The 23,646-nt window shown below is 55.2% G+C and overlaps 1 protein-coding gene and 3 non-coding genes across 4 annotated transcripts; all 4 read left to right on the plus strand.

Annotated features, from left to right (window-relative positions):
* Positions 1-2,810: 2,810 nt before the first annotated feature.
* Positions 2,811-3,779, plus strand: LOC125345760 (serine/threonine-protein phosphatase PP1-gamma catalytic subunit-like). The gene has a single exon (XM_048337801.1). It carries the CDS (start codon positions 2,811-2,813, stop codon positions 3,777-3,779), a length of 969 nt encoding a protein of 322 aa, XP_048193758.1.
* A 7,081-nt stretch (positions 3,780-10,860) lies between these two features.
* LOC125347367 lies at positions 10,861-10,979 on the plus strand. The gene has a single exon (XR_007210157.1). It is a non-coding gene; the product is annotated as a 5S ribosomal RNA (ribosomal RNA).
* Positions 10,980-15,174: 4,195 nt separating this feature from the next.
* LOC125347476 lies at positions 15,175-15,293 on the plus strand. The gene has a single exon (XR_007210242.1). It is a non-coding gene; the product is annotated as a 5S ribosomal RNA (ribosomal RNA).
* A 4,192-nt stretch (positions 15,294-19,485) lies between these two features.
* LOC125347482 lies at positions 19,486-19,604 on the plus strand. Its single transcript, XR_007210246.1, has one exon. It is a non-coding gene; the product is annotated as a 5S ribosomal RNA (ribosomal RNA).
* The last annotated feature ends 4,042 nt before the right edge of the window (positions 19,605-23,646 follow it).

The raw sequence follows: 23,646 nt of genomic DNA on the forward strand, positions 1-23,646 counted from the left end.
ACCTCAGGTGCACGGGGCCGTACAAGATCGCATTACCCCCTCCTTACCCGTGAAGAAAGCCAGGCATGTGCGGATCTCGGAGATGCTTCGTGAGCAATCTGATTTATTAGGGTGAGGCAAAGGCTAATGGTAGGAAGGGACGAGAGAAGGGTGATCGGCCAGAGCGCTGATAGGCTGGTGAGCTTGCCATAGGACCCCCTCATGAGCTAACGTCACTTGGAAAGAGCCATGCCAGGGGTGAAAACCTGCGAGACTGGGGGCACATGGGCTGGAGAGAAAGTTTGGGGGGCTGTTTACAAAGCTGTTCTTCTGGTTCCGGACCCAGAGAAATGTGGCCTGCTTCCGCATTTCCCAGGGCTGGGGGAAGGGCGGCGTCTCGAGCGCGCTCTACAATGCCCTTCCCCTCAAGGCCAAGGCTTCCCCAACAACAGATTTAAATGGCTGGAGGCTGGACTCCTTCTCAGAAGGTCAGCCTAGGTCAAACACGTCACCAAAACCCACATCTGCCCTATTCTGCAATATGAATATTGTTTCAGCTCTCATTTTACCATTGCTGTTAGTTAGAATGATCCCATTAGGACTACTTTGAAACCATTATTTTTTCATTCAGTTCAGATAAAGGTCAAACATATGTGTAACATGACGCCAGCCTAGGAAGAAAAGTTCTCCTGTGTTGGGGATTCAGCTTTGGCCTTGAGGAGGGAAGGGCAAGGAGAGCTATCCTGAGACGATACCCTTCCCCTAGCCCTGGGGCAGTGTGGAAGCAAGCCACACCTCTCTGGGTCCGGAACCAGAAGGGGTAGCTTTGTGACGAGCCCCCCCAACTTCTCGCCAGCTAGCACATGTGCCCCCCTTTTTGCGGGCTTTGCCCAAGAGGGCGGTACTATGGGAATGACGTTAGCCCATGGGGCAGGGGGTCCTAGGGAGCCGCCCTTGGACTGACAAGCTCGCCGGCCTATCGCCAGCTCCTAGTCTATCACCCCTTTTCTTATCATCTCTCCTGGTATAAGTTGTTAGCCCCTCCCTTTATTAAACCAGATTGCTCTTGAAGCTTTCTCCGAGACTCCATGTATACCTGGCTTCCTTCGTGGGTAAGGAGGGAGGAAAAGGGGATCTTGTTTGGCTACATGCACCTGAGGCCTACCCTAACTCCCCCACTCCACTCTGGCCTGCCTGCTGGTTGGGCAGCCAGGGGAGAGGGTGAGAAAGGGAGCACAGATAAGAGAGTAAGCTTAGCATCCCCGGGCCAGGGGAGATAAATCTAGCCCGGCACTCCTGCGACTCTTATCTCCAACTAACCACTCTCAAACCAGAAGTAGGGCTGTAACTCAAAATGGTAGCATGCTAGCCTTGAGCTGAAGAGCTCAGAGAGAGCACCCAGACCCTGAGTTCTAGCCCCACATCCAACAACAATAATAAAGATGAGCACATTGAATGCAAAGACACATGAGTGCAGCTCTCTGTGCTCCTTCCACATCTCTCCAAGTCCCACACAACCAAGGGAGTTCAAAATGTCAGTTAACTGAAAAGAACCCCTCCTGCAGCTCACAGCAGGTGCAGCTGACTATCAGACCAACTGCTTTCCTATTGAGGTAATCTCCACTGTGATTATGGTGCAGTATCTTGACTGAGAGAGAAGAGCTCACAGAAAGAAAGGGTGTGGTGAGAGGATGAGGTTTAGACTTTGTGGGTGCTGGTAGTTTTTAGCTCTCCTATGTGGAGCAGGGTCCTTAGGTGTAGAGAACACACTGTAGGAATGGGTCTTGGCAAGGAGGGAGAGGCTTGGTCCTGGGTGGGGTCTGACCGGCTATAGCTCACAAATCCTCAGTAGAGACTGTCGAGCTCGGTCGCCTCTCCCGGTGTTGGGAACAAGGCTCAGCTAGGTTTCTCGCCACCCCCTTTTCTCGTCCTCTATCCTGGACACCCGGCTGGCAGATATCCAAGATGGGATGGAGGGGTCAGGGCCGATCTCACGCGCGCGCGGCTGGACGAGAAAGCGTGCCCGCCTCCTTACCGGTAAATAAAGTCAGGCGTATGCAAGTCTCAGAGAAAGCTTCTAGAGCCAACTGATTTATTAAGGCGGAGGTAAAGGGAGATGATAGCGGGAGAGGGCGATCAGCCAGGACGCCGATAGGCTGAAAGCTGTCACATGATCCCCTTGAGCTAACGTCACTCAAAAGCGCCGAGCCAGGGTGAGACAGGTAGGCACCTGGGCGGGCGAGACTGGAAGGCGCCTGGGCTGGCGGGAGAGTTGGGGGCTGGGTGCAAAGCCAGTTCCTCTGGTTCCAGACCCAGAGAACGTAGCCTGCTTCCGCATTCCCCTAGGGCTTGGGGGGAAGGGCATCAAGCCCCCAGTCAAGTCTAAAGGCCGGATCCCAACAGAGAACTTACTAAAAATAAATGCTAGAGTCTAGTTTGGGGAGTGTGGCTTTGTCCTTGTAGAGCATAAGGGAATAAATTTCTACATTTCAGATAGGGTCCTTACTTACAATATACTTTAGGGACAGTTCAGGTGGCGTCCTTGAGCTTTTTAACTTCATGGTGCCCACAAGCCACCGGCTCTGGCTGTCTTTACCTGTCATGGTGGTTCTGTCCCTTAGCTGCACATTTCACCTGCTTAGCTGTGCACACCTCTGATGCCGGCAGGTTAGTGCCTGCAGCATTTTCCTTGAAAAACCTCCAGTTAACTGCCACTTTAACCTTCCTACCATCTCAGACTTGCGCCCTGGACCTTTGCCTCTTGACATACCTTTGCTATCTACCCTAGCACTTCCCTGCTTTGCTGCGGGAGGACCGGCGGCAGGAAGCTGATGGCAGATATCAACAAACTCAATGTCGACAGCATCATACAACGGCTGTTGGAACTGAGAGCATCCAAGCCAGGTAAAATGCTCCAGCTGCTGGAAAATGAGTTAAGAGGACTGTGCTTGAAATCCCGCGAGATCTTTCTCAGTCAACCTACCCTACTAGAACTTGAAGCACCACTCAAAATATGTGGTGACATCCACGGGCAATTCTATGATTTGCTTCGACTTTTTGAATGCGGGGGCCTCCTGCCAGAAAGCAACTATCTGTTTCTGGGGGACTACGTGGACAGAGGGAAGCAGTCACTGGAGACCATCTGTCTCTTACTGGCCTACAAGATCAAGTACCCTAAGAACTTTCTTCTCAGAGGCAACCACGAGTGTGCCAGCATCAATAGGATTTATGGGTTTTATGATGAATATAAAAGAAGATACAACATTAAACTATGGAAGACTTTCACAGACTGTTTTAACTGCTTGCCAATAGCAGCCATCGTGGACGAGAAAATATTCTGCTGTCACGGGGGTTTATCACCAAATCTTCAATCTATGGAGCAGATTCGGCGAATTATGCGACCAACTGATGTGCCCGATCAAGGTCTTCTTTGTGATATTTTGTGGTCTGACCCTGATAAAGATGTCTTAGGCTGGGGTGAAAATGACAGAGGAGTGTCCTTCACATTTGGTGCAGAAGTGGTTACAAAATTTCTCGTTAAGCATGATTTGAACCTTATTTGTAGAGCCCATCAGGTGGTTGAAGATGGATATGAGTTTTTTGCAGACAGGAAGTTGGTCACTCTGTTTTCTGCACCAAATTACTGTGGAGAGTTTGACAATGCAGGCACCATGATGAGTGTGGATGAAACACTAATATGTTCCTTCAAGATTTTAAAACCTGCAGAGAAAAAGAAGCTGAACGCCACAAGACCCGTCACACCACCCAGGGTAAACATTAACAAACCAGAAAAGAAATAGCATCACCTGCCACATGGTCGGGACTTTCACCATAAAGTTATAGATAGCGGCCATTCTCAAGACTGTGCATGTGTGCCTGCTCAGATGTGGGCTCTCTCTCTCTCTCTCTCTCTCTCTCGACTTCCCCTCGCTTGGGGGGGAAGGGGCTTGTCCGCCCCTTCCTGGGTGGTCCTCTATCGCTCTCATGTGGGAGTGATGGCCACAGGTAGCCTCGTCTCTCTCTCTCTACTTCCCCTCGCTTGGGGGGGGAAGGGGTTTGTCCGCCCCTTCCTGGGTGGTCCATTATCGCTCACGCGGGAGCGATGGCCACAGGTAGCCTCGGTGGCGTGTGGTCGCAGGGTGCCCCAAAACCGCCAAGAATGACACAGATGCGTGGGCCCCTGGAGAAAACCTCTAGGGCTTTTGTTTATTCAAATGAGGAGCCTCCCAGATATACCCCAAAGGCGGGCACAAGAGAGGGGCCCCTGATTGGTCCCAAGGAGCTGTCCCTCAAATGATGTCCGGAGACTTCCTTTGTTGGCAGAGGTCCAGCCCCCTATAGATGGGCCCCTGGGGTACCCCTCTGCCATAGCACACGTGCTAGCCCCAGGGACAGGGGCTTCTCTTCCTGGTAAAGACAGGAAGGGGAGGGACAGGCCGAGGTCAGCTGTGGCCCCTTAAAGGTGCAGCTGACCCTAACAATCAGATAGACCTGTGCTGCGGGCCCCTCCCCCCTCTATAAAAGGATGGCACAGCAAATAAAAGAAAATGATTTTGTTCTAAAATTCCCTATTCCCTTTGCAAACAACGTTAATGATGGTGTTAAAGCTGTACACCCAGGATAGTTTATCCTGTCAGAAGGTAAGTGTACAATTAATATTTTTTTTAATTCAGTGGAAACCATGAATAGTGTAAATGTGAAATGCTCGAATTCAGATCCTCTGAGAGACCACCAGAGACCAAGACCAATGCAAGCAGAAAAAAGGGTGTTTATTTCGGGCTACCTTGGTCCTCCGCATACTCAGTAAACTGGTGACGCTAAGAGGCCCTGAGCCTAGGTCTTCCAGCTGTTTTATACATCCTTTGGGGAAGGCAGGGACTTAGCATACATCATAGCATCTTTTAACAAATCCGTGCTTTACAAACTTTGCAATGGGTGCGCTGTCATGCTGTGTTTGACTTTATTTGTGTGACCCTCCATAAGTATAATGGGTCGAGCTATCCTTGGGAACAAGTTGTAGCACATCTAAATGGTATTTGGCACCATAATAACTTGTCCTTAGATCTCTTTCAACTCCATAGACAAATAGCCGGACTAGAACAAGCTCTGCCTTTGGACTCTAAAGTGGCAGAAACAACAAAAGAACTGTTTGAACAACTTCAACAGTATGTCCCTTCCTTAACTAACGTTAAGGGGCTGCTGATGACATTGCTCAGCCCAGGGATACTTTTGCTGATGGCTTTCCTTGCATTGTACGCATATTGCAAAACTCTTTCATGAGCTTAGCCAGCTGCATAAGATAAAGCTACAAGCAAATGAAGTTTCCCCCGAGAGGAACCGCAGCCAGAGATGGGTATGAGGCGGTACCAGCTTGACTAACCTAAGACACGGGACTTCAGCACTGCTCTGAAGCTGTTCCCTGAGACAGGTAAGGCAGGCTGGGGTACCCACCCCACCTAAGACAGGCGGGTTCGCTTCTTTTAATAAAAAAACGGGGGAATTGTCGGGAGCCGAGCTAGCCGCTAAGCTCATCCTGACCTCTGGCTGTGCCGATGTTGCCAAGATGTCGGGAGCCAAACTTGCAGCTAGGTTCATTAACACCCCTGGCTGTGCTATTATCACCAGGACATGCTAAATGCAAAGATATTTGTCCAGAGCCACCATCCGGAATTGCTTTGTTACCTTGTGTTTACTGTAATCAAATGTTGCAAACTTCTAAGCCTCTTTGTGTTCTGGAATGTTAACAACCCTATGCTATTCCCTGGTTGCAAAACTGCATATAAGCTGGGAGTTTAGAATAAACTGGGCTGCAGTCGTGAGACTCAATCATGAGATGCAGACCTCCCGTACCCCATCTTTGCCTCCTGCCTTTTTTCTCTTGTCTTGTATTTTTCCTTTTCCTTAATCCTCGCCGCCCTCAGTCAGGATTCCCGTTCACTGCCGGCTGGCTCGGCAGGCTAATCAAAAACCTGCAGCTGTGCAAACATCACCCCTTGCTACATCCCTATGGCTTAACCAATCAATTTTAAATGGGTCAGTCCCTTGATCTGACCAATGACCCTTTCCAGATTCCTTCCCGCCACCAAATGTGCCAAACATGATTTAGGATTATTTTTTAATTTTCCCGTGGTGAATGTTGATTTGTTAATAGATGCTATGATGTATGCTAAGTCATTGCCTTCCCCCCCAAAAATGGATAAAAACAGCTGGGAGCCCGAGGCTCAGGGCCTCTTGCATCACCAGAGTCATGTAACACATATGTTTGACAGTAATTCAACATTTTAACACCTCCCTAATAATGGCCAAAGTTTACAGTAAACCTTGTCATCCCCCCAAAATAAACAACTCCACTGTAAATTCAAAGTAATATTGTATTTAGGACAACATTAACAGAAGACATTAGGTGAAAAAATTACAAAAATGATTTTACTTGGTCTCTATGAGAAAGGAAGTGGGGAGAGGAAATATTCAAAGTAGGCTCTTTAGTCTTTGTGTTATCTCTACTTGGAGAAACCATTCACATTCAATACTATTTCTTTTTTTTTTTCCAGTCCTGGGGCTTGAACACAGGGCCTGGGCACTGTCCCTGAGTTTCTTTTGCTCAAGGCTAGCACTCTACCACTTGAGCCACAGGGCCACTTCTAGTTTTTCTGTTTATGTAGTACTAAGGAATCAAGCCTAGAGCTTTATGCATTCTAGGCAGGCACTCTACCACTAAGCCACATTCCCCTGATCCTGCCCATACTAATTCTTATCAGAATCACACTGATAAGACCTGTTACACAATTTAAAGATGTAGCAGTTATAGACTTAAATAGAAGGCAATGTACTGCCAAATGCTGAATAGATACAGTTATGAGTAAGATGCTGCTGGTGACCAGCTTCACAGGGACCTGGAGACATATTAAAAATGGTCCCCTGAGGCTGTGCTTTGCCTCAGAAAACAAACATGTTGTAAGCATTAGTTAGCCACATAGTACGGATGAAGAAAGTGGAATTCAAAGAGGTTAATCCAGAGTTATTACTCCTAGTGTGTAAAAGCAGAAGGAGCTTGTTTGCCAAATGAAGGTACTTACTTGGTTAGCCGAAAGGCTGCATTGTGACCCAGAGCACCTAAGGCTCTTTCAATGAGTACAGGATCCTCAGTTGACTTAAGCAGGTAAAGGAGGTTTTTAAGTGGCTCAGCACTTAGGACATCATTTTAGGAAGCATTGGTTAAGTCTCTGCATAAGAGAATTAAAAACAACAACAATCATTGGAAATCATTGAGTTAATTTTTTTCTACTTTTTTGTTATTTAGGGGGCATGAACTCTGGACCTGGGCATTGTCTTTCAGCTCAAGGCTAGCACGCTAGCACTTGAGCCAAAGTGCCATTCCGGTTTTCTGGTAGTTAGATGGAGATAAGAGTCTCACAGACTTTTCTGTCTTGGCTGACTTTGAACATGATCCTCAGATCTCAGCCTCTTGAGTAGCTGGAATTATAGGCATGAGCCACTGAGGCCTTCCCCTATTTCTAATTTGTTTTTATTAACATCAATCTAAACCAAATCAGCATTAGAAGACACCTAGGTCTGGGCATCTCCCCAATTACTTCCACAGAAATATCTCTAACTCACATATTTTATGTCTTTTGCCTCAGACAAAGGCAAAAAAATTAAGTTTTGTAAGAACAGTATGTGTGTGTGTGTGTGTGTGTGTGTGTGACAGTACTGGGGCTTGAACCCAGGGCCGGGGCTGAGTTCCTTAGGGTTTTCACTCAAGCTACCACTTGAACCACAGCTCCAGTTCTGGCTTTATTCTAGTTAATTGGAAATAAGAACTTGGGTTGCCTGAACTTGGGTTGCCTTCTAATAGCAATTCTCAAATATCAGCCTCTTGAGTAGCTAGGGTTACAAACATAACTTCAGCTAAATTCACATTAAAAATTGCAAACTTGTAATTATACATATTTTTATCGTTTGACATAAATGTAATTTTTTAAAGTAAAGTTTTATACTCCAAGAACGAATGTCATTCTCAAAAGCTGGGAAGCCATCTCTCAAAAGTAAAAGCTAAAGACCCAGTAAAAAAAGTACAGCTAAAGTAAAATAAAGCTAAAGACCCAGGCTCAGATCTGTGGGATCTAAGCCTAGGTAGTGCTTCAAAGGTTTAACTATGTACTTATAAAGCTCTCTTATCTTTCTTCTGGACAAAGGCAATTAGCTAACAGAAATGACCCAATAGCCAGGGAATTTGAGGTGAGTAATCTATAAGAAAAGGCATAGCCAACGGGCTGGGGATATAGCCTAGTGGCAAGAGTGCCTGCCTCGGATACATGAGGCCCCTAGGTTCGATTCCACAGCACCACATATACAGAAAACGGCCAGAAGCGGTGCTGTGGCTCAAGTGGCAGAGTGGTAGCCTTGAGCGGGAAGAAGCCAGGGACAGTGCTCAGGCCCTGAGTCCAAGGCCCAGGACTGGCCAAAAAAAAATTAAAAAAAAAAAGGCATAGCCAAGTCCTCCCATGTAAAGCTAGTTTACTATTGAGTTACATCTCACAGGCTACACAGAGATGAATATTTTGTTTTGGACATCCACTACCTGTGATGCTGGAGCCAAAATGGCTTATTGCCCCTGTGGAGCCACTGTCCTGGTTTTAGGCATTGGTAGGATCTAGAGACCTGCTGTGCATTTAGGTCTACCTGAAGATATCCTGGAGCACCAAGCAGCGGGTGCCATGGCCACACACAGGTTCGCTGGCCAACAGTCTGACCGCTCTGGTGGGAACTGGTTGTGGGTAGCGACTAGAGAATACTTGGGGGTTGACTGCTCTCACCTAGCCTCCAAGCCAAGATGGACGCAGCCAGATGGGAAAGGACATACAGACGGGGTTCCAAGTGAGAGCAGGCAGTGTTTTCCTCCTAGGCAAAGCAGAAAGAGCCATGGCTGGGGTGCCTGCCGCTCGGTGCCACAGTGCTAGCTTGGCCTGTGAGACCTTGATAGGGCAGGAGGTAGCCTCCAGCCCGGTTCTTCTGGGGCAACTGGAAGACACCCGTCCTTGTCTTGCTCCTGGAACGGTGAGCACACACTCCCAGCACTGCAAAGCGAGTCTTGACCAAAACGCTAGGGTTTCTGTGGCTCAGGGACTGAATGGCCGGCCTAGCAAGCCTGAGGCCAGACCCTGTGTGAAACCTCATGGCTCTTGCTTGCTTGCTTGCTTGCTTGCTTGCTTGCTTGCCTGCCTGCCTGCCTGCCTGCCAGCCTGCCGGACCTCCTGCCTGCCTGCCTGCCTGCTTGGGGGATGCTGGCTCATTGCATAGGGTGATTTGGGGCTTGTTGGATGGATGGGTGGATGGCTAGATGGATGGATTAGATGGATGGATGGGTGGATGACTGGCTGGGTGGCCGGCTGGATGGAAGGACCAGTCCAAGGGTCCATGGATCTATGGAGGGATCTATGGAGACGATCAGAGGTGTGGCCTGACAGGTTCAGCTGGCCTCACACTGGCCAGGCCCCGAGGGCTGGGAAAGCAAGACAAAGCCTGGCTGCTGCTTTGTGGTTAGACTTCCACCTAGGAGGGACACGGGTTGTCTTTTCCCAGGGTGCACTCTCCAGAACTGGAAATCAAGGGCGGGATAGATGAGGGCAAATGAGGCTCTTCAGAGACAAATGCTGCCGGGACTCCGGAAGCTCTGCATTCAGAAGCACGCAGCAGCTTTGGCCTTGTTTGGGGGCTTCCACTGCCGGACAAGGTAGGGGTTCCTGTTAGAGTGAGGCTTGGGCTCAGGGTAGCGTTAGTGGGAGCCTTAGCGGGAAAGATGAGGTGAGGGCTTCCAGTGGCCTTGGGCCTTCAGGCTACTACTGCTCTGCTTAGAGTTAGGATGCCAATTCCGGCTAGGGCCAAGCAGTAGCAACAGAATGGGGCTTGCTGAGAGGTTCCACGGCCGGCTGCGATCAGGTGTTAGGGCTTAGGTTTGGGCTGTGGAATAGGGTCCGAATCGGGGTTAGGGTTGGCATTAGCAAGAGTAAGGGGACAGGGTTGAGGTGTGATTTCAGTATGAACGTTTGGGGGTAGGGTGACAATTGGCATAGGCTTGGGCTTAGGGCAGACTTTCAATGGGCTTGAGGGTTTGGGTGAGGGTTCCTGGTGGGGTGAGGAATGGGACGCTCATTACGAATCGATTCCCTCCCCCTGGGCTTCAGTTGAGGGCTAGGTTTCTGGGTTAGGTCCTTCTGCAAAAAGCACTCGAGATGGGAATTCCACATTGCTCTGTGCAAAGCCCAGCCCTCTCCTCAGTCCGCGGCCGGTGGCAAAAGCAAGGTCTTTTGGGGAGGCAAGAGAGTGAGATCAAGACCGTGGCGAAGCAGTGCAATTCATGCACACCCATGCAAATATCAAATCGGTCCCTTGGTAGCCCGGTGGGCGCTGAAGACAAGTGGCGGGCGAACCTTGCAAGTCCACTGGCCTTCAGCGCTTCCATTTGCACCCCTGATCCAGGCTGTGGGGTAGGATGGAAGGTGAGCCTCTGCGGAGGAAACATGGCCTTCTCACTCTGCACCTTAGTGAGACTGGGGGGCTAGAGGGGGAGGGAGGGAGGGAGGGAGGGAGGGAGGGAGAGTTGAGTGTGTGGGGTGTGGGGAAGGGCGGGGGTCGGGGGGGTGGCAGCCGTGAGCTGAGAGCAGGCGGCGAGAGCCAGAAGGGCCAGCGCGCTCGCTGGCAGAGGCTGTGGTCCTCGGGTGCGATCCAGTGGATCGCGTCGCCCGAGCCGGCCCAGCGAGAGTGTGTGCGTGTGTGTGTGTCCAGAGGCGCAGGCAGAGGCCGAGGCTGGCAGTGGTGCGCAGAGACAGGCGGCAGAGGCGGCGAGAGCAGCTTTTGGGGCTGCGAGAAGCAGCAGTGAGCGTCTACGGCCATACCACCCTGAACGCGCCCGATCTCGTCTGATCTCGGAAGCTAAGCAGGGTCGGGCCTGGTTAGTACTTGGATGGGAGACCGCCTGGGAATACCGGGTGCTGTAGGCTTTTTGCCCCGCTCGACTCCCGCTCCAGCAGGCCACGGGAGCGGGACCGGCCCTCCAGCCTCTCTCCCCACCCCACCCCTTTCCGCCTCCTCCCTCCCTCGCCTCCCCTCTTCTCTCGCCACAGCTGCCACACTAACTGGCCTGTCGCTTCACAACCCCAGCCCGCACCTCTCAGCCTGCCTTCACTCCACTTTCTCCACACCAGCTTACACACCCTACTCCCACGCTCGGGCCCTGCCGTTTACAATCACCTGCTCCCCTCCCACGAAAACTCCCACTCCATGCTCACCGCCCCACATAGGGAGCCCACTCTCAGCACACAGCTTGCCCATGCCGCACCCTGCCCTTCCACTAGGTGGCGCCCCCGCGCGCTCGCTTGCACTGGCTTGAGCGCAAGCACACACACACACACACACACACACACACACACACACACACACACACACACAGCCCGCCACACACCAGGGAGGGCAGCGCTCACTCTTCTTGCCTGGCTGCCTGGCTTCTCACTTCCTTCTGCCATCAGTGCTAGCTAGCCTTTGGCCCCCAGCTGCTCCCCCTCCACCCACCCACCCACCCCAGCACCCTTAGCCCCCACCCCTGTCCGCCACCGGCTCCCTGGACCAGTAGAGCTCCTGTGGGTCCACGAGGGCCTTCTCTGTGGCTCTGCTCAGGTTTCTGTTTGGGTGATCCCTAGTCCTGGAAGAGATGAATTGAAAGCACTGACGTGAGGCTTGGCTCAAGCGTTCCAAGAAAGCCTTCCCTGTCTGCACGCCCCCCCTGCCGGCCCACCTAGCAGCCTGAAGACCCCGAGCTTCCATCCCACCACTGACTACCTCAGGAGAAAGAGGGGCACACAGAAACACAGAGGAAATTCAACAAAGTTGCTTGAGTAGATAACAAAGCCTCCTGGTGTGCCTGTGGTCTTGCTGAGCCAGTCCACAAGCCCCCAGGGGAGCCTCGGCTGTCAGCAGATCCAGCGGGCCAACTTGGCTGAGAGATTCCAGGGCAGAGCAGCCGTGGGTGCCTACCCAGGTGCAGAGGGGACCAGGCATGGCTGGGAGACGGAGTCTCCCCTGGGAGGCACATGCTGCAAAGTGGGATCGGCGGGAGGACACCAGCTTGGTTTGGGGACACTGGTGGATGGAGCCCCACCTCTGTCCCCATTCCTTCCTTTATCTCACCAAGGCTGTATCCACCACACATCCTCCCCAACACACACACACACCCCGCCCCCCCATGAAGAAACACAAGGGAGGAGGCCTGGGGCCATCTAGGGTTTCCACCTGAAAAGAAACCAGGTGGAGCAAGTCCCCAAGAAGACTGGCCGTCAGAAGAAGCAGTTGGCCACCGGGAATAGAAGGCTCAATCCCTGCCACATAGCACAATTGGGAGTGGGAGGGATGGCACAGGAGGCGGGCTGTCCTCTGAAGGACAGAGTTCCTGGGGGCATGGTGCAGCCCCTTCCCTTGGGTGCAGGCCATCCCCACTCGTGTGGGTACTGGTGAAGCCTGGAATTGAGTAGAGCACAGGCAAGGGAGAGATGGAGGGAGGGAGAGTGGGAGGGAGAGAGGGAGGGAAGGAACTAAGAAGGGAGGGAGTGATGGAGGAAGGGAGGGAGGGGGGAAGGGAGGGAGGGAGGGAGGGAAGGAGGGAGGGAGGGAAAGTGTGTGTGTGAGTGTTAGGGAGAGAGTGAGAGAGAGAGCACAAGCTAGAGAGAGACTGAACTAGAGAGAGAAGCACCCCTCCCCTTTTTACCAAACCCAGAGGCACAATGGTGCTGGCAGCCATGGCAAGCCTGGTTTGGATAGGTGGAGAAGAGACAAGGCACCAGCCTCTCACTCCTGCTCTCCCCCAGTGGGGACCTGGCCATTCAGTGCACCATCCTGGGGACTCCTGTCCTCCCCTGGTTGTCCCTGCCGGTGGCACCGCTTTCCTGGTTTTAGGCATTGGTAGGATCTAGAGACCTGCTGTGCATTTAGGTCTACCTGAAGATATCCTGGAGCACCAAGCAGCGGGTGCCATGGCCACACACAGGTTCGCTGGCCAACAGTCTGACCGCTCTGGTGGGAACTGGTTGTGGGTAGCGACTAGAGAATACTTGGGGGTTGACTGCTCTCACCTAGCCTTCAAGCCAAGATGGACGCAGCCAGATGGGAAAGGACATACAGACGGGGTTCCAAGTGAGAGCAGGCAGTGTTTTCCTCCTAGGCAAAGCAGAAAGAGCCATGGCTGGGGTGCCTGCCGCTCGGTGCCACAGTGCTAGCTTGGCCTGTGAGACCTTGATAGGGCAGGAGGTAGCCTCCAGCCCGGTTCTTCTGGGGCAACTGGAAGACACCCGTCCTTGTCTTGCTCCTGGAACGGTGAGCACACGCTCCCAGCACTGCAAAGCGAGTCTTGACCAAAACGCTAGGGTTTCTGTGGCTCAGGGACTGAATGGCCGGCCTAGCAAGCCTGAGGCCAGACCCTGTGTGAAACCTCATGGCTCTTGCTTGCTTGCTTGCTTGCTTGCTTGCTTGCTTGCCTGCCTGCCTGCCTGCCTGCCTGCCTGCCGCCTGCCGGACCTCCTGCCTGCCTGCCTGCCTGCTTGGGGGATGCTGGCTCATTGCATAGGGTGATTTGGGGCTTGTTGGATGGATGGGTGGATGGCTAGATGGATGGATTAGATGGATGGATGGGTGGATGACTGGCTGGGTGGCCGGCTGGATGGAAGGACCAGTCCAAGGGTCCATGGATCTATGGAGGGATCTATGGAGACGATCAGAGGTGTGGCCTGACAGGTTCAGCTGGCCTCACACTGGCCAGGCCCCGAGGGCTGGGAAAGCAAGACAAAGCCTGGCTGCTGCTTTGTGGTTAGACTTCCACCTAGGAGGGACACGGGTTGTCTTTTCCCAGGGTGCACTCTCCAGAACTGGAAATCAAGGGCGGGATAGATGAGGGCAAATGAGGCTCTTCAGAGACAAATGCTGCCGGGACTCCGGAAGCTCTGCATTCAGAAGCACGCAGCAGCTTTGGCCTTGTTTGGGGGCTTCCACTGCCGGACAAGGTAGGGGTTCCTGTTAGAGTGAGGCTTGGGCTCAGGGTAGCGTTAGTGGGAGCCTTAGCGGGAAAGATGAGGTGAGGGCTTCCAGTGGCCTTGGGCCTTCAGGCTACTACTGCTCTGCTTAGAGTTAGGATGCCAATTCCGGCTAGGGCCAAGCAGTAGCAACAGAATGGGGCTTGCTGAGAGGTTCCACGGCCGGCTGCGATCAGGTGTTAGGGCTTAGGTTTGGGCTGTGGAATAGGGTCCGAATCGGGGTTAGGGTTGGCATTAGCAAGAGTAAGGGGACAGGGTTGAGGTGTGATTTCAGTATGAACGTTTGGGGGTAGGGTGACAATTGGCATAGGCTTGGGCTTAGGGCAGACTTTCAATGGGCTTGAGGGTTTGGGTGAGGGTTCCTGGTGGGGTGAGGAATGGGACGCTCATTACGAATCGATTCCCTCCCCCTGGGCTTCAGTTGAGGGCTAGGTTTCTGGGTTAGGTCCTTCTGCAAAAAGCACTCGAGATGGGAATTCCACATTGCTCTGTGCAAAGCCCAGCCCTCTCCTCAGTCCGCGGCCGGTGGCAAAAGCAAGGTCTTTTGGGGAGGCAAGAGAGTGAGATCAAGACCGTGGCGAAGCAGTGCAATTCATGCACACCCATGCAAATATCAAATCGGTCCCTTGGTAGCCCGGTGGGCGCTGAAGACAAGTGGCGGGCGAACCTTGCAAGTCCACTGGCCTTCAGCGCTTCCATTTGCACCCCTGATCCAGGCTGTGGGGTAGGATGGAAGGTGAGCCTCTGCGGAGGAAACATGGCCTTCTCACTCTGCACCTTAGTGAGACTGGGGGGCTAGAGGGGGAGGGAGGGAGGGAGGGAGGGAGGGAGGGAGAGAGTTGAGTGTGTGGGGTGTGGGGAAGGGCGGGGGTCGGGGGGGTGGCAGCCGTGAGCTGAGAGCAGGCGGCGAGAGCCAGAAGGGCCAGCGCGCTCGCTGGCAGAGGCTGTGGTCCTCGGGTGCGATCCAGTGGATCGCGTCGCCCGAGCCGGCCCAGCGAGAGTGTGTGCGTGTGTGTGTGTCCAGAGGCGCAGGCAGAGGCCGAGGCTGGCAGTGGTGCGCAGAGACAGGCGGCAGAGGCGGCGAGAGCAGCTTTTGGGGCTGCGAGAAGCAGCAGTGAGCGTCTACGGCCATACCACCCTGAACGCGCCCGATCTCGTCTGATCTCGGAAGCTAAGCAGGGTCGGGCCTGGTTAGTACTTGGATGGGAGACCGCCTGGGAATACCGGGTGCTGTAGGCTTTTTGCCCCGCTCGACTCCCGCTCCAGCAGGCCACGGGAGCGGGACCGGCCCTCCAGCCTCTCTCCCCACCCCACCCCTTTCCGCCTCCTCCCTCCCTCGCCTCCCCTCTTCTCTCGCCACAGCTGCCACACTAACTGGCCTGTCGCTTCACAACCCCAGCCCGCACCTCTCAGCCTGCCTTCACTCCACTTTCTCCACACCAGCTTACACACCCTACTCCCACGCTCGGGCCCTGCCGTTTACAATCACCTGCTCCCCTCCCACGAAAACTCCCACTCCATGCTCACCGCCCCACATAGGGAGCCCACTCTCAGCACACAGCTTGCCCATGCCGCACCCTGCCCTTCCACTAGGTGGCGCCCCCGCGCGCTCGCTTGCACTGGCTTGAGCGCAAGCACACACACACACACACACACACACACACACACACACACACACACACACCAGCCCGCCACACACCAGGGAGGGCAGCGCTCACTCTTCTTGCCTGGCTGCCTGGCTTCTCACTTCCTTCTGCCATCAGTGCTAGCTAGCCTTTGGCCCCCAGCTGCTCCCCCTCCACCCACCCACCCACCCCAGCACCCTTAGCCCCCACCCCTGTCCGCCACCGGCTCCCTGGACCAGTAGAGCTCCTGTGGGTCCACGAGGGCCTTCTCTGTGGCTCTGCTCAGGTTTCTGTTTGGGTGATCCCTAGTCCTGGAAGAGATGAATTGAAAGCACTGACGTGAGGCTTGGCTCAAGCGTTCCAAGAAAGCCTTCCCTGTCTGCACGCCCCCCCTGCCGGCCCACCTAGCAGCCTGAAGACCCCGAGCTTCCATCCCACCACTGACTACCTCAGGAGAAAGAGGGGCACACAGAAACACAGAGGAAATTCAACAAAGTTGCTTGAGTAGATAACAAAGCCTCCTGGTGTGCCTGTGGTCTTGCTGAGCCAGTCCACAAGCCCCCAGGGGAGCCTCGGCTGTCAGCAGATCCAGCGGGCCAACTTGGCTGAGAGATTCCAGGGCAGAGCAGCCGTGGGTGCCTACCCAGGTGCAGAGGGGACCAGGCATGGCTGGGAGACGGAGTCTCCCCTGGGAGGCACATGCTGCAAAGTGGGATCGGCGGGAGGACACCAGCTTGGTTTGGGGACACTGGTGGATGGAGCCCCACCTCTGTCCCCATTCCTTCCTTTATCTCACCAAGGCTGTATCCACCACACATCCTCCCCAACACACACACACACCCCGCCCCCCCATGAAGAAACACAAGGGAGGAGGCCTGGGGCCATCTAGGGTTTCCACCTGAAAAGAAACCAGGTGGAGCAAGTCCCCAAGAAGACTGGCCGTCAGAAGAAGCAGTTGGCCACCGGGAATAGAAGGCTCAATCCCTGCCACATAGCACAATTGGGAGTGGGAGGGATGGCACAGGAGGCGGGCTGTCCTCTGAAGGACAGAGTTCCTGGGGGCATGGTGCAGCCCCTTCCCTTGGGTGCAGGCCATCCCCACTCGTGTGGGTACTGGTGAAGCCTGGAATTGAGTAGAGCACAGGCAAGGGAGAGATGGAGGGAGGGAGAGTGGGAGGGAGAGAGGGAGGGAAGGAACTAAGAAGGGAGGGAGTGATGGAGGAAGGGAGGGAGGGGGGAAGGGAGGGAGGGAGGGAGGGAAGGAGGGAGGGAGGGAAAGTGTGTGTGTGAGTGTTAGGGAGAGAGTGAGAGAGAGAGCACAAGCTAGAGAGAGACTGAACTAGAGAGAGAAGCACCCCTCCCCTTTTTACCAAACCCAGAGGCACAATGGTGCTGGCAGCCATGGCAAGCCTGGTTTGGATAGGTGGAGAAGAGACAAGGCACCAGCCTCTCACTCCTGCTCTCCCCCAGTGGGGACCTGGCCATTCAGTGCACCATCCTGGGGACTCCTGTCCTCCCCTGGTTGTCCCTGCCGGTGGCACCGCTTTCCTGGTTTTAGGCATTGGTAGGATCTAGAGACCTGCTGTGCATTTAGGTCTACCTGAAGATATCCTGGAGCACCAAGCAGCGGGTGCCATGGCCACACACAGGTTCGCTGGCCAACAGTCTGACCGCTCTGGTGGGAACTGGTTGTGGGTAGCGACTAGAGAATACTTGGGGGTTGACTGCTCTCACCTAGCCTTCAAGCCAAGATGGACGCAGCCAGATGGGAAAGGACATACAGACGGGGTTCCAAGTGAGAGCAGGCAGTGTTTTCCTCCTAGGCAAAGCAGAAAGAGCCATGGCTGGGGTGCCTGCCGCTCGGTGCCACAGTGCTAGCTTGGCCTGTGAGACCTTGATAGGGCAGGAGGTAGCCTCCAGCCCGGTTCTTCTGGGGCAACTGGAAGACACCCGTCCTTGTCTTGCTCCTGGAACGGTGAGCACACGCTCCCAGCACTGCAAAGCGAGTCTTGACCAAAACGCTAGGGTTTCTGTGGCTCAGGGACTGAATGGCCGGCCTAGCAAGCCTGAGGCCAGACCCTGTGTGAAACCTCATGGCTCTTGCTTGCTTGCTTGCTTGCTTGCTTGCTTGCTTGCCTGCCTGCCTGCCTGCCTGCCTGCCTGCCGCCTGCCGGACCTCCTGCCTGCCTGCCTGCCTGCTTGGGGGATGCTGGCTCATTGCATAGGGTGATTTGGGGCTTGTTGGATGGATGGGTGGATGGCTAGATGGATGGATTAGATGGATGGATGGGTGGATGACTGGCTGGGTGGCCGGCTGGATGGAAGGACCAGTCCAAGGGTCCATGGATCTATGGAGGGATCTATGGAGACGATCAGAGGTGTGGCCTGACAGGTTCAGCTGGCCTCACACTGGCCAGGCCCCGAGGGCTGGGAAAGCAAGACAAAGCCTGGCTGCTGCTTTGTGGTTAGACTTCCACCTAGGAGGGACACGGGTTGTCTTTTCCCAGGGTGCACTCTCCAGAACTGGAAATCAAGGGCGGGATAGATGAGGGCAAATGAGGCTCTTCAGAGACAAATGCTGCCGGGACTCCGGAAGCTCTGCATTCAGAAGCACGCAGCAGCTTTGGCCTTGTTTGGGGGCTTCCACTGCCGGACAAGGTAGGGGTTCCTGTTAGAGTGAGGCTTGGGCTCAGGGTAGCGTTAGTGGGAGCCTTAGCGGGAAAGATGAGGTGAGGGCTTCCAGTGGCCTTGGGCCTTCAGGCTACTACTGCTCTGCTTAGAGTTAGGATGCCAATTCCGGCTAGGGCCAAGCAGTAGCAACAGAATGGGGCTTGCTGAGAGGTTCCACGGCCGGCTGCGATCAGGTGTTAGGGCTTAGGTTTGGGCTGTGGAATAGGGTCCGAATCGGGGTTAGGGTTGGCATTAGCAAGAGTAAGGGGACAGGGTTGAGGTGTGATTTCAGTATGAACGTTTGGGGGTAGGGTGACAATTGGCATAGGCTTGGGCTTAGGGCAGACTTTCAATGGGCTTGAGGGTTTGGGTGAGGGTTCCTGGTGGGGTGAGGAATGGGACGCTCATTACGAATCGATTCCCTCCCCCTGGGCTTCAGTTGAGGGCTAGGTTTCTGGGTTAGGTCCTTCTGCAAAAAGCACTCGAGATGGGAATTCCACATTGCTCTGTGCAAAGCCCAGCCCTCTCCTCAGTCCGCGGCCGGTGGCAAAAGCAAGGTCTTTTGGGGAGGCAAGAGAGTGAGATCAAGACCGTGGCGAAGCAGTGCAATTCATGCACACCCATGCAAATATCAAATCGGTCCCTTGGTAGCCCGGTGGGCGCTGAAGACAAGTGGCGGGCGAACCTTGCAAGTCCACTGGCCTTCAGCGCTTCCATTTGCACCCCTGATCCAGGCTGTGGGGTAGGATGGAAGGTGAGCCTCTGCGGAGGAAACATGGCCTTCTCACTCTGCACCTTAGTGAGACTGGGGGGCTAGAGGGGGAGGGAGGGAGGGAGGGAGGGAGGGAGGGAGAGTTGAGTGTGTGGGGTGTGGGGAAGGGCGGGGGTCGGGGGGGTGGCAGCCGTGAGCTGAGAGCAGGCGGCGAGAGCCAGAAGGGCCAGCGCGCTCGCTGGCAGAGGCTGTGGTCCTCGGGTGCGATCCAGTGGATCGCGTCGCCCGAGCCGGCCCAGCGAGAGTGTGTGCGTGTGTGTGTGTCCAGAGGCGCAGGCAGAGGCCGAGGCTGGCAGTGGTGCGCAGAGACAGGCGGCAGAGGCGGCGAGAGCAGCTTTTGGGGCTGCGAGAAGCAGCAGTGAGCGTCTACGGCCATACCACCCTGAACGCGCCCGATCTCGTCTGATCTCGGAAGCTAAGCAGGGTCGGGCCTGGTTAGTACTTGGATGGGAGACCGCCTGGGAATACCGGGTGCTGTAGGCTTTTTGCCCCGCTCGACTCCCGCTCCAGCAGGCCACGGGAGCGGGACCGGCCCTCCAGCCTCTCTCCCCACCCCACCCCTTTCCGCCTCCTCCCTCCCTCGCCTCCCCTCTTCTCTCGCCACAGCTGCCACACTAACTGGCCTGTCGCTTCACAACCCCAGCCCGCACCTCTCAGCCTGCCTTCACTCCACTTTCTCCACACCAGCTTACACACCCTACTCCCACGCTCGGGCCCTGCCGTTTACAATCACCTGCTCCCCTCCCACGAAAACTCCCACTCCATGCTCACCGCCCCACATAGGGAGCCCACTCTCAGCACACAGCTTGCCCATGCCGCACCCTGCCCTTCCACTAGGTGGCGCCCCCGCGCGCTCGCTTGCACTGGCTTGAGCGCAAGCACACACACACACACACACACACACACACACACACACACACACACACACACAGCCCGCCACACACCAGGGAGGGCAGCGCTCACTCTTCTTGCCTGGCTGCCTGGCTTCTCACTTCCTTCTGCCATCAGTGCTAGCTAGCCTTTGGCCCCCAGCTGCTCCCCCTCCACCCACCCACCCACCCCAGCACCCTTAGCCCCCACCCCTGTCCGCCACCGGCTCCCTGGACCAGTAGAGCTCCTGTGGGTCCACGAGGGCCTTCTCTGTGGCTCTGCTCAGGTTTCTGTTTGGGTGATCCCTAGTCCTGGAAGAGATGAATTGAAAGCACTGACGTGAGGCTTGGCTCAAGCGTTCCAAGAAAGCCTTCCCTGTCTGCACGCCCCCCCTGCCGGCCCACCTAGCAGCCTGAAGACCCCGAGCTTCCATCCCACCACTGACTACCTCAGGAGAAAGAGGGGCACACAGAAACACAGAGGAAATTCAACAAAGTTGCTTGAGTAGATAACAAAGCCTCCTGGTGTGCCTGTGGTCTTGCTGAGCCAGTCCACAAGCCCCCAGGGGAGCCTCGGCTGTCAGCAGATCCAGCGGGCCAACTTGGCTGAGAGATTCCAGGGCAGAGCAGCCGTGGGTGCCTACCCAGGTGCAGAGGGGACCAGGCATGGCTGGGAGACGGAGTCTCCCCTGGGAGGCACATGCTGCAAAGTGGGATCGGCGGGAGGACACCAGCTTGGTTTGGGGACACTGGTGGATGGAGCCCCACCTCTGTCCCCATTCCTTCCTTTATCTCACCAAGGCTGTATCCACCACACATCCTCCCCAACACACACACACACCCCGCCCCCCCATGAAGAAACACAAGGGAGGAGGCCTGGGGCCATCTAGGGTTTCCACCTGAAAAGAAACCAGGTGGAGCAAGTCCCCAAGAAGACTGGCCGTCAGAAGAAGCAGTTGGCCACCGGGAATAGAAGGCTCAATCCCTGCCACATAGCACAATTGGGAGTGGGAGGGATGGCACAGGAGGCGGGCTGTCCTCTGAAGGACAGAGTTCCTGGGGGCATGGTGCAGCCCCTTCCCTTGGGTGCAGGCCATCCCCACTCGTGTGGGTACTGGTGAAGCCTGGAATTGAGTAGAGCACAGGCAAGGGAGAGATGGAGGGAGGGAGAGTGGGAGGGAGAGAGGGAGGGAAGGAACTAAGAAGGGAGGGAGTGATGGAGGAAGGGAGGGAGGGGGGAAGGGAGGGAGGGAGGGAGGGAAGGAGGGAGGGAGGGAAAGTGTGTGTGTGAGTGTTAGGGAGAGAGTGAGAGAGAGAGCACAAGCTAGAGAGAGACTGAACTAGAGAGAGAAGCACCCCTCCCCTTTTTACCAAACCCAGAGGCACAATGGTGCTGGCAGCCATGGCAAGCCTGGTTTGGATAGGTGGAGAAGAGACAAGGCACCAGCCTCTCACTCCTGCTCTCCCCCAGTGGGGACCTGGCCATTCAGTGCACCATCCTGGGGACTCCTGTCCTCCCCTGGTTGTCCCTGCCGGTGGCACCGCTTTCCTGGTTTTAGGCATTGGTAGGATCTAGAGACCTGCTGTGCATTTAGGTCTACCTGAAGATATCCTGGAGCACCAAGCAGCGGGTGCCATGGCCACACACAGGTTCGCTGGCCAACAGTCTGACCGCTCTGGTGGGAACTGGTTGTGGGTAGCGACTAGAGAATACTTGGGGGTTGACTGCTCTCACCTAGCCTTCAAGCCAAGATGGACGCAGCCAGATGGGAAAGGACATACAGACGGGGTTCCAAGTGAGAGCAGGCAGTGTTTTCCTCCTAGGCAAAGCAGAAAGAGCCATGGCTGGGGTGCCTGCCGCTCGGTGCCACAGTGCTAGCTTGGCCTGTGAGACCTTGATAGGGCAGGAGGTAGCCTCCAGCCCGGTTCTTCTGGGGCAACTGGAAGACACCCGTCCTTGTCTTGCTCCTGGAACGGTGAGCACACGCTCCCAGCACTGCAAAGCGAGTCTTGACCAAAACGCTAGGGTTTCTGTGGCTCAGGGACTGAATGGCCGGCCTAGCAAGCCTGAGGCCAGACCCTGTGTGAAACCTCATGGCTCTTGCTTGCTTGCTTGCTTGCTTGCTTGCTTGCTTGCCTGCCTGCCTGCCTGCCTGCCTGCCTGCCGCCTGCCGGACCTCCTGCCTGCCTGCCTGCCTGCTTGGGGGATGCTGGCTCATTGCATAGGGTGATTTGGGGCTTGTTGGATGGATGGGTGGATGGCTAGATGGATGGATTAGATGGATGGATGGGTGGATGACTGGCTGGGTGGCCGGCTGGATGGAAGGACCAGTCCAAGGGTCCATGGATCTATGGAGGGATCTATGGAGACGATCAGAGGTGTGGCCTGACAGGTTCAGCTGGCCTCACACTGGCCAGGCCCCGAGGGCTGGGAAAGCAAGACAAAGCCTGGCTGCTGCTTTGTGGTTAGACTTCCACCTAGGAGGGACACGGGTTGTCTTTTCCCAGGGTGCACTCTCCAGAACTGGAAATCAAGGGCGGGATAGATGAGGGCAAATGAGGCTCTTCAGAGACAAATGCTGCCGGGACTCCGGAAGCTCTGCATTCAGAAGCACGCAGCAGCTTTGGCCTTGTTTGGGGGCTTCCACTGCCGGACAAGGTAGGGGTTCCTGTTAGAGTGAGGCTTGGGCTCAGGGTAGCGTTAGTGGGAGCCTTAGCGGGAAAGATGAGGTGAGGGCTTCCAGTGGCCTTGGGCCTTCAGGCTACTACTGCTCTGCTTAGAGTTAGGATGCCAATTCCGGCTAGGGCCAAGCAGTAGCAACAGAATGGGGCTTGCTGAGAGGTTCCACGGCCGGCTGCGATCAGGTGTTAGGGCTTAGGTTTGGGCTGTGGAATAGGGTCCGAATCGGGGTTAGGGTTGGCATTAGCAAGAGTAAGGGGACAGGGTTGAGGTGTGATTTCAGTATGAACGTTTGGGGGTAGGGTGACAATTGGCATAGGCTTGGGCTTAGGGCAGACTTTCAATGGGCTTGAGGGTTTGGGTGAGGGTTCCTGGTGGGGTGAGGAATGGGACGCTCATTACGAATCGATTCCCTCCCCCTGGGCTTCAGTTGAGGGCTAGGTTTCTGGGTTAGGTCCTTCTGCAAAAAGCACTCGAGATGGGAATTCCACATTGCTCTGTGCAAAGCCCAGCCCTCTCCTCAGTCCGCGGCCGGTGGCAAAAGCAAGGTCTTTTGGGGAGGCAAGAGAGTGAGATCAAGACCGTGGCGAAGCAGTGCAATTCATGCACACCCATGCAAATATCAAATCGGTCCCTTGGTAGCCCGGTGGGCGCTGAAGACAAGTGGCGGGCGAACCTTGCAAGTCCACTGGCCTTCAGCGCTTCCATTTGCACCCCTGATCCAGGCTGTGGGGTAGGATGGAAGGTGAGCCTCTGCGGAGGAAACATGGCCTTCTCACTCTGCACCTTAGTGAGACTGGGGGGCTAGAGGGGGAGGGAGGGAGGGAGGGAGGGAGGGAGGGAGAGTTGAGTGTGTGGGGTGTGGGGAAGGGCGGGGGTCGGGGGGGTGGCAGCCGTGAGCTGAGAGCAGGCGGCGAGAGCCAGAAGGGCCAGCGCGCTCGCTGGCAGAGGCTGTGGTCCTCGGGTGCGATCCAGT

This window comes from Perognathus longimembris, chromosome 2 (assembly GCF_023159225.1).
Source record: "Perognathus longimembris pacificus isolate PPM17 chromosome 2, ASM2315922v1, whole genome shotgun sequence".
Taxonomy (NCBI): Eukaryota; Metazoa; Chordata; class Mammalia; order Rodentia; family Heteromyidae; genus Perognathus; species Perognathus longimembris.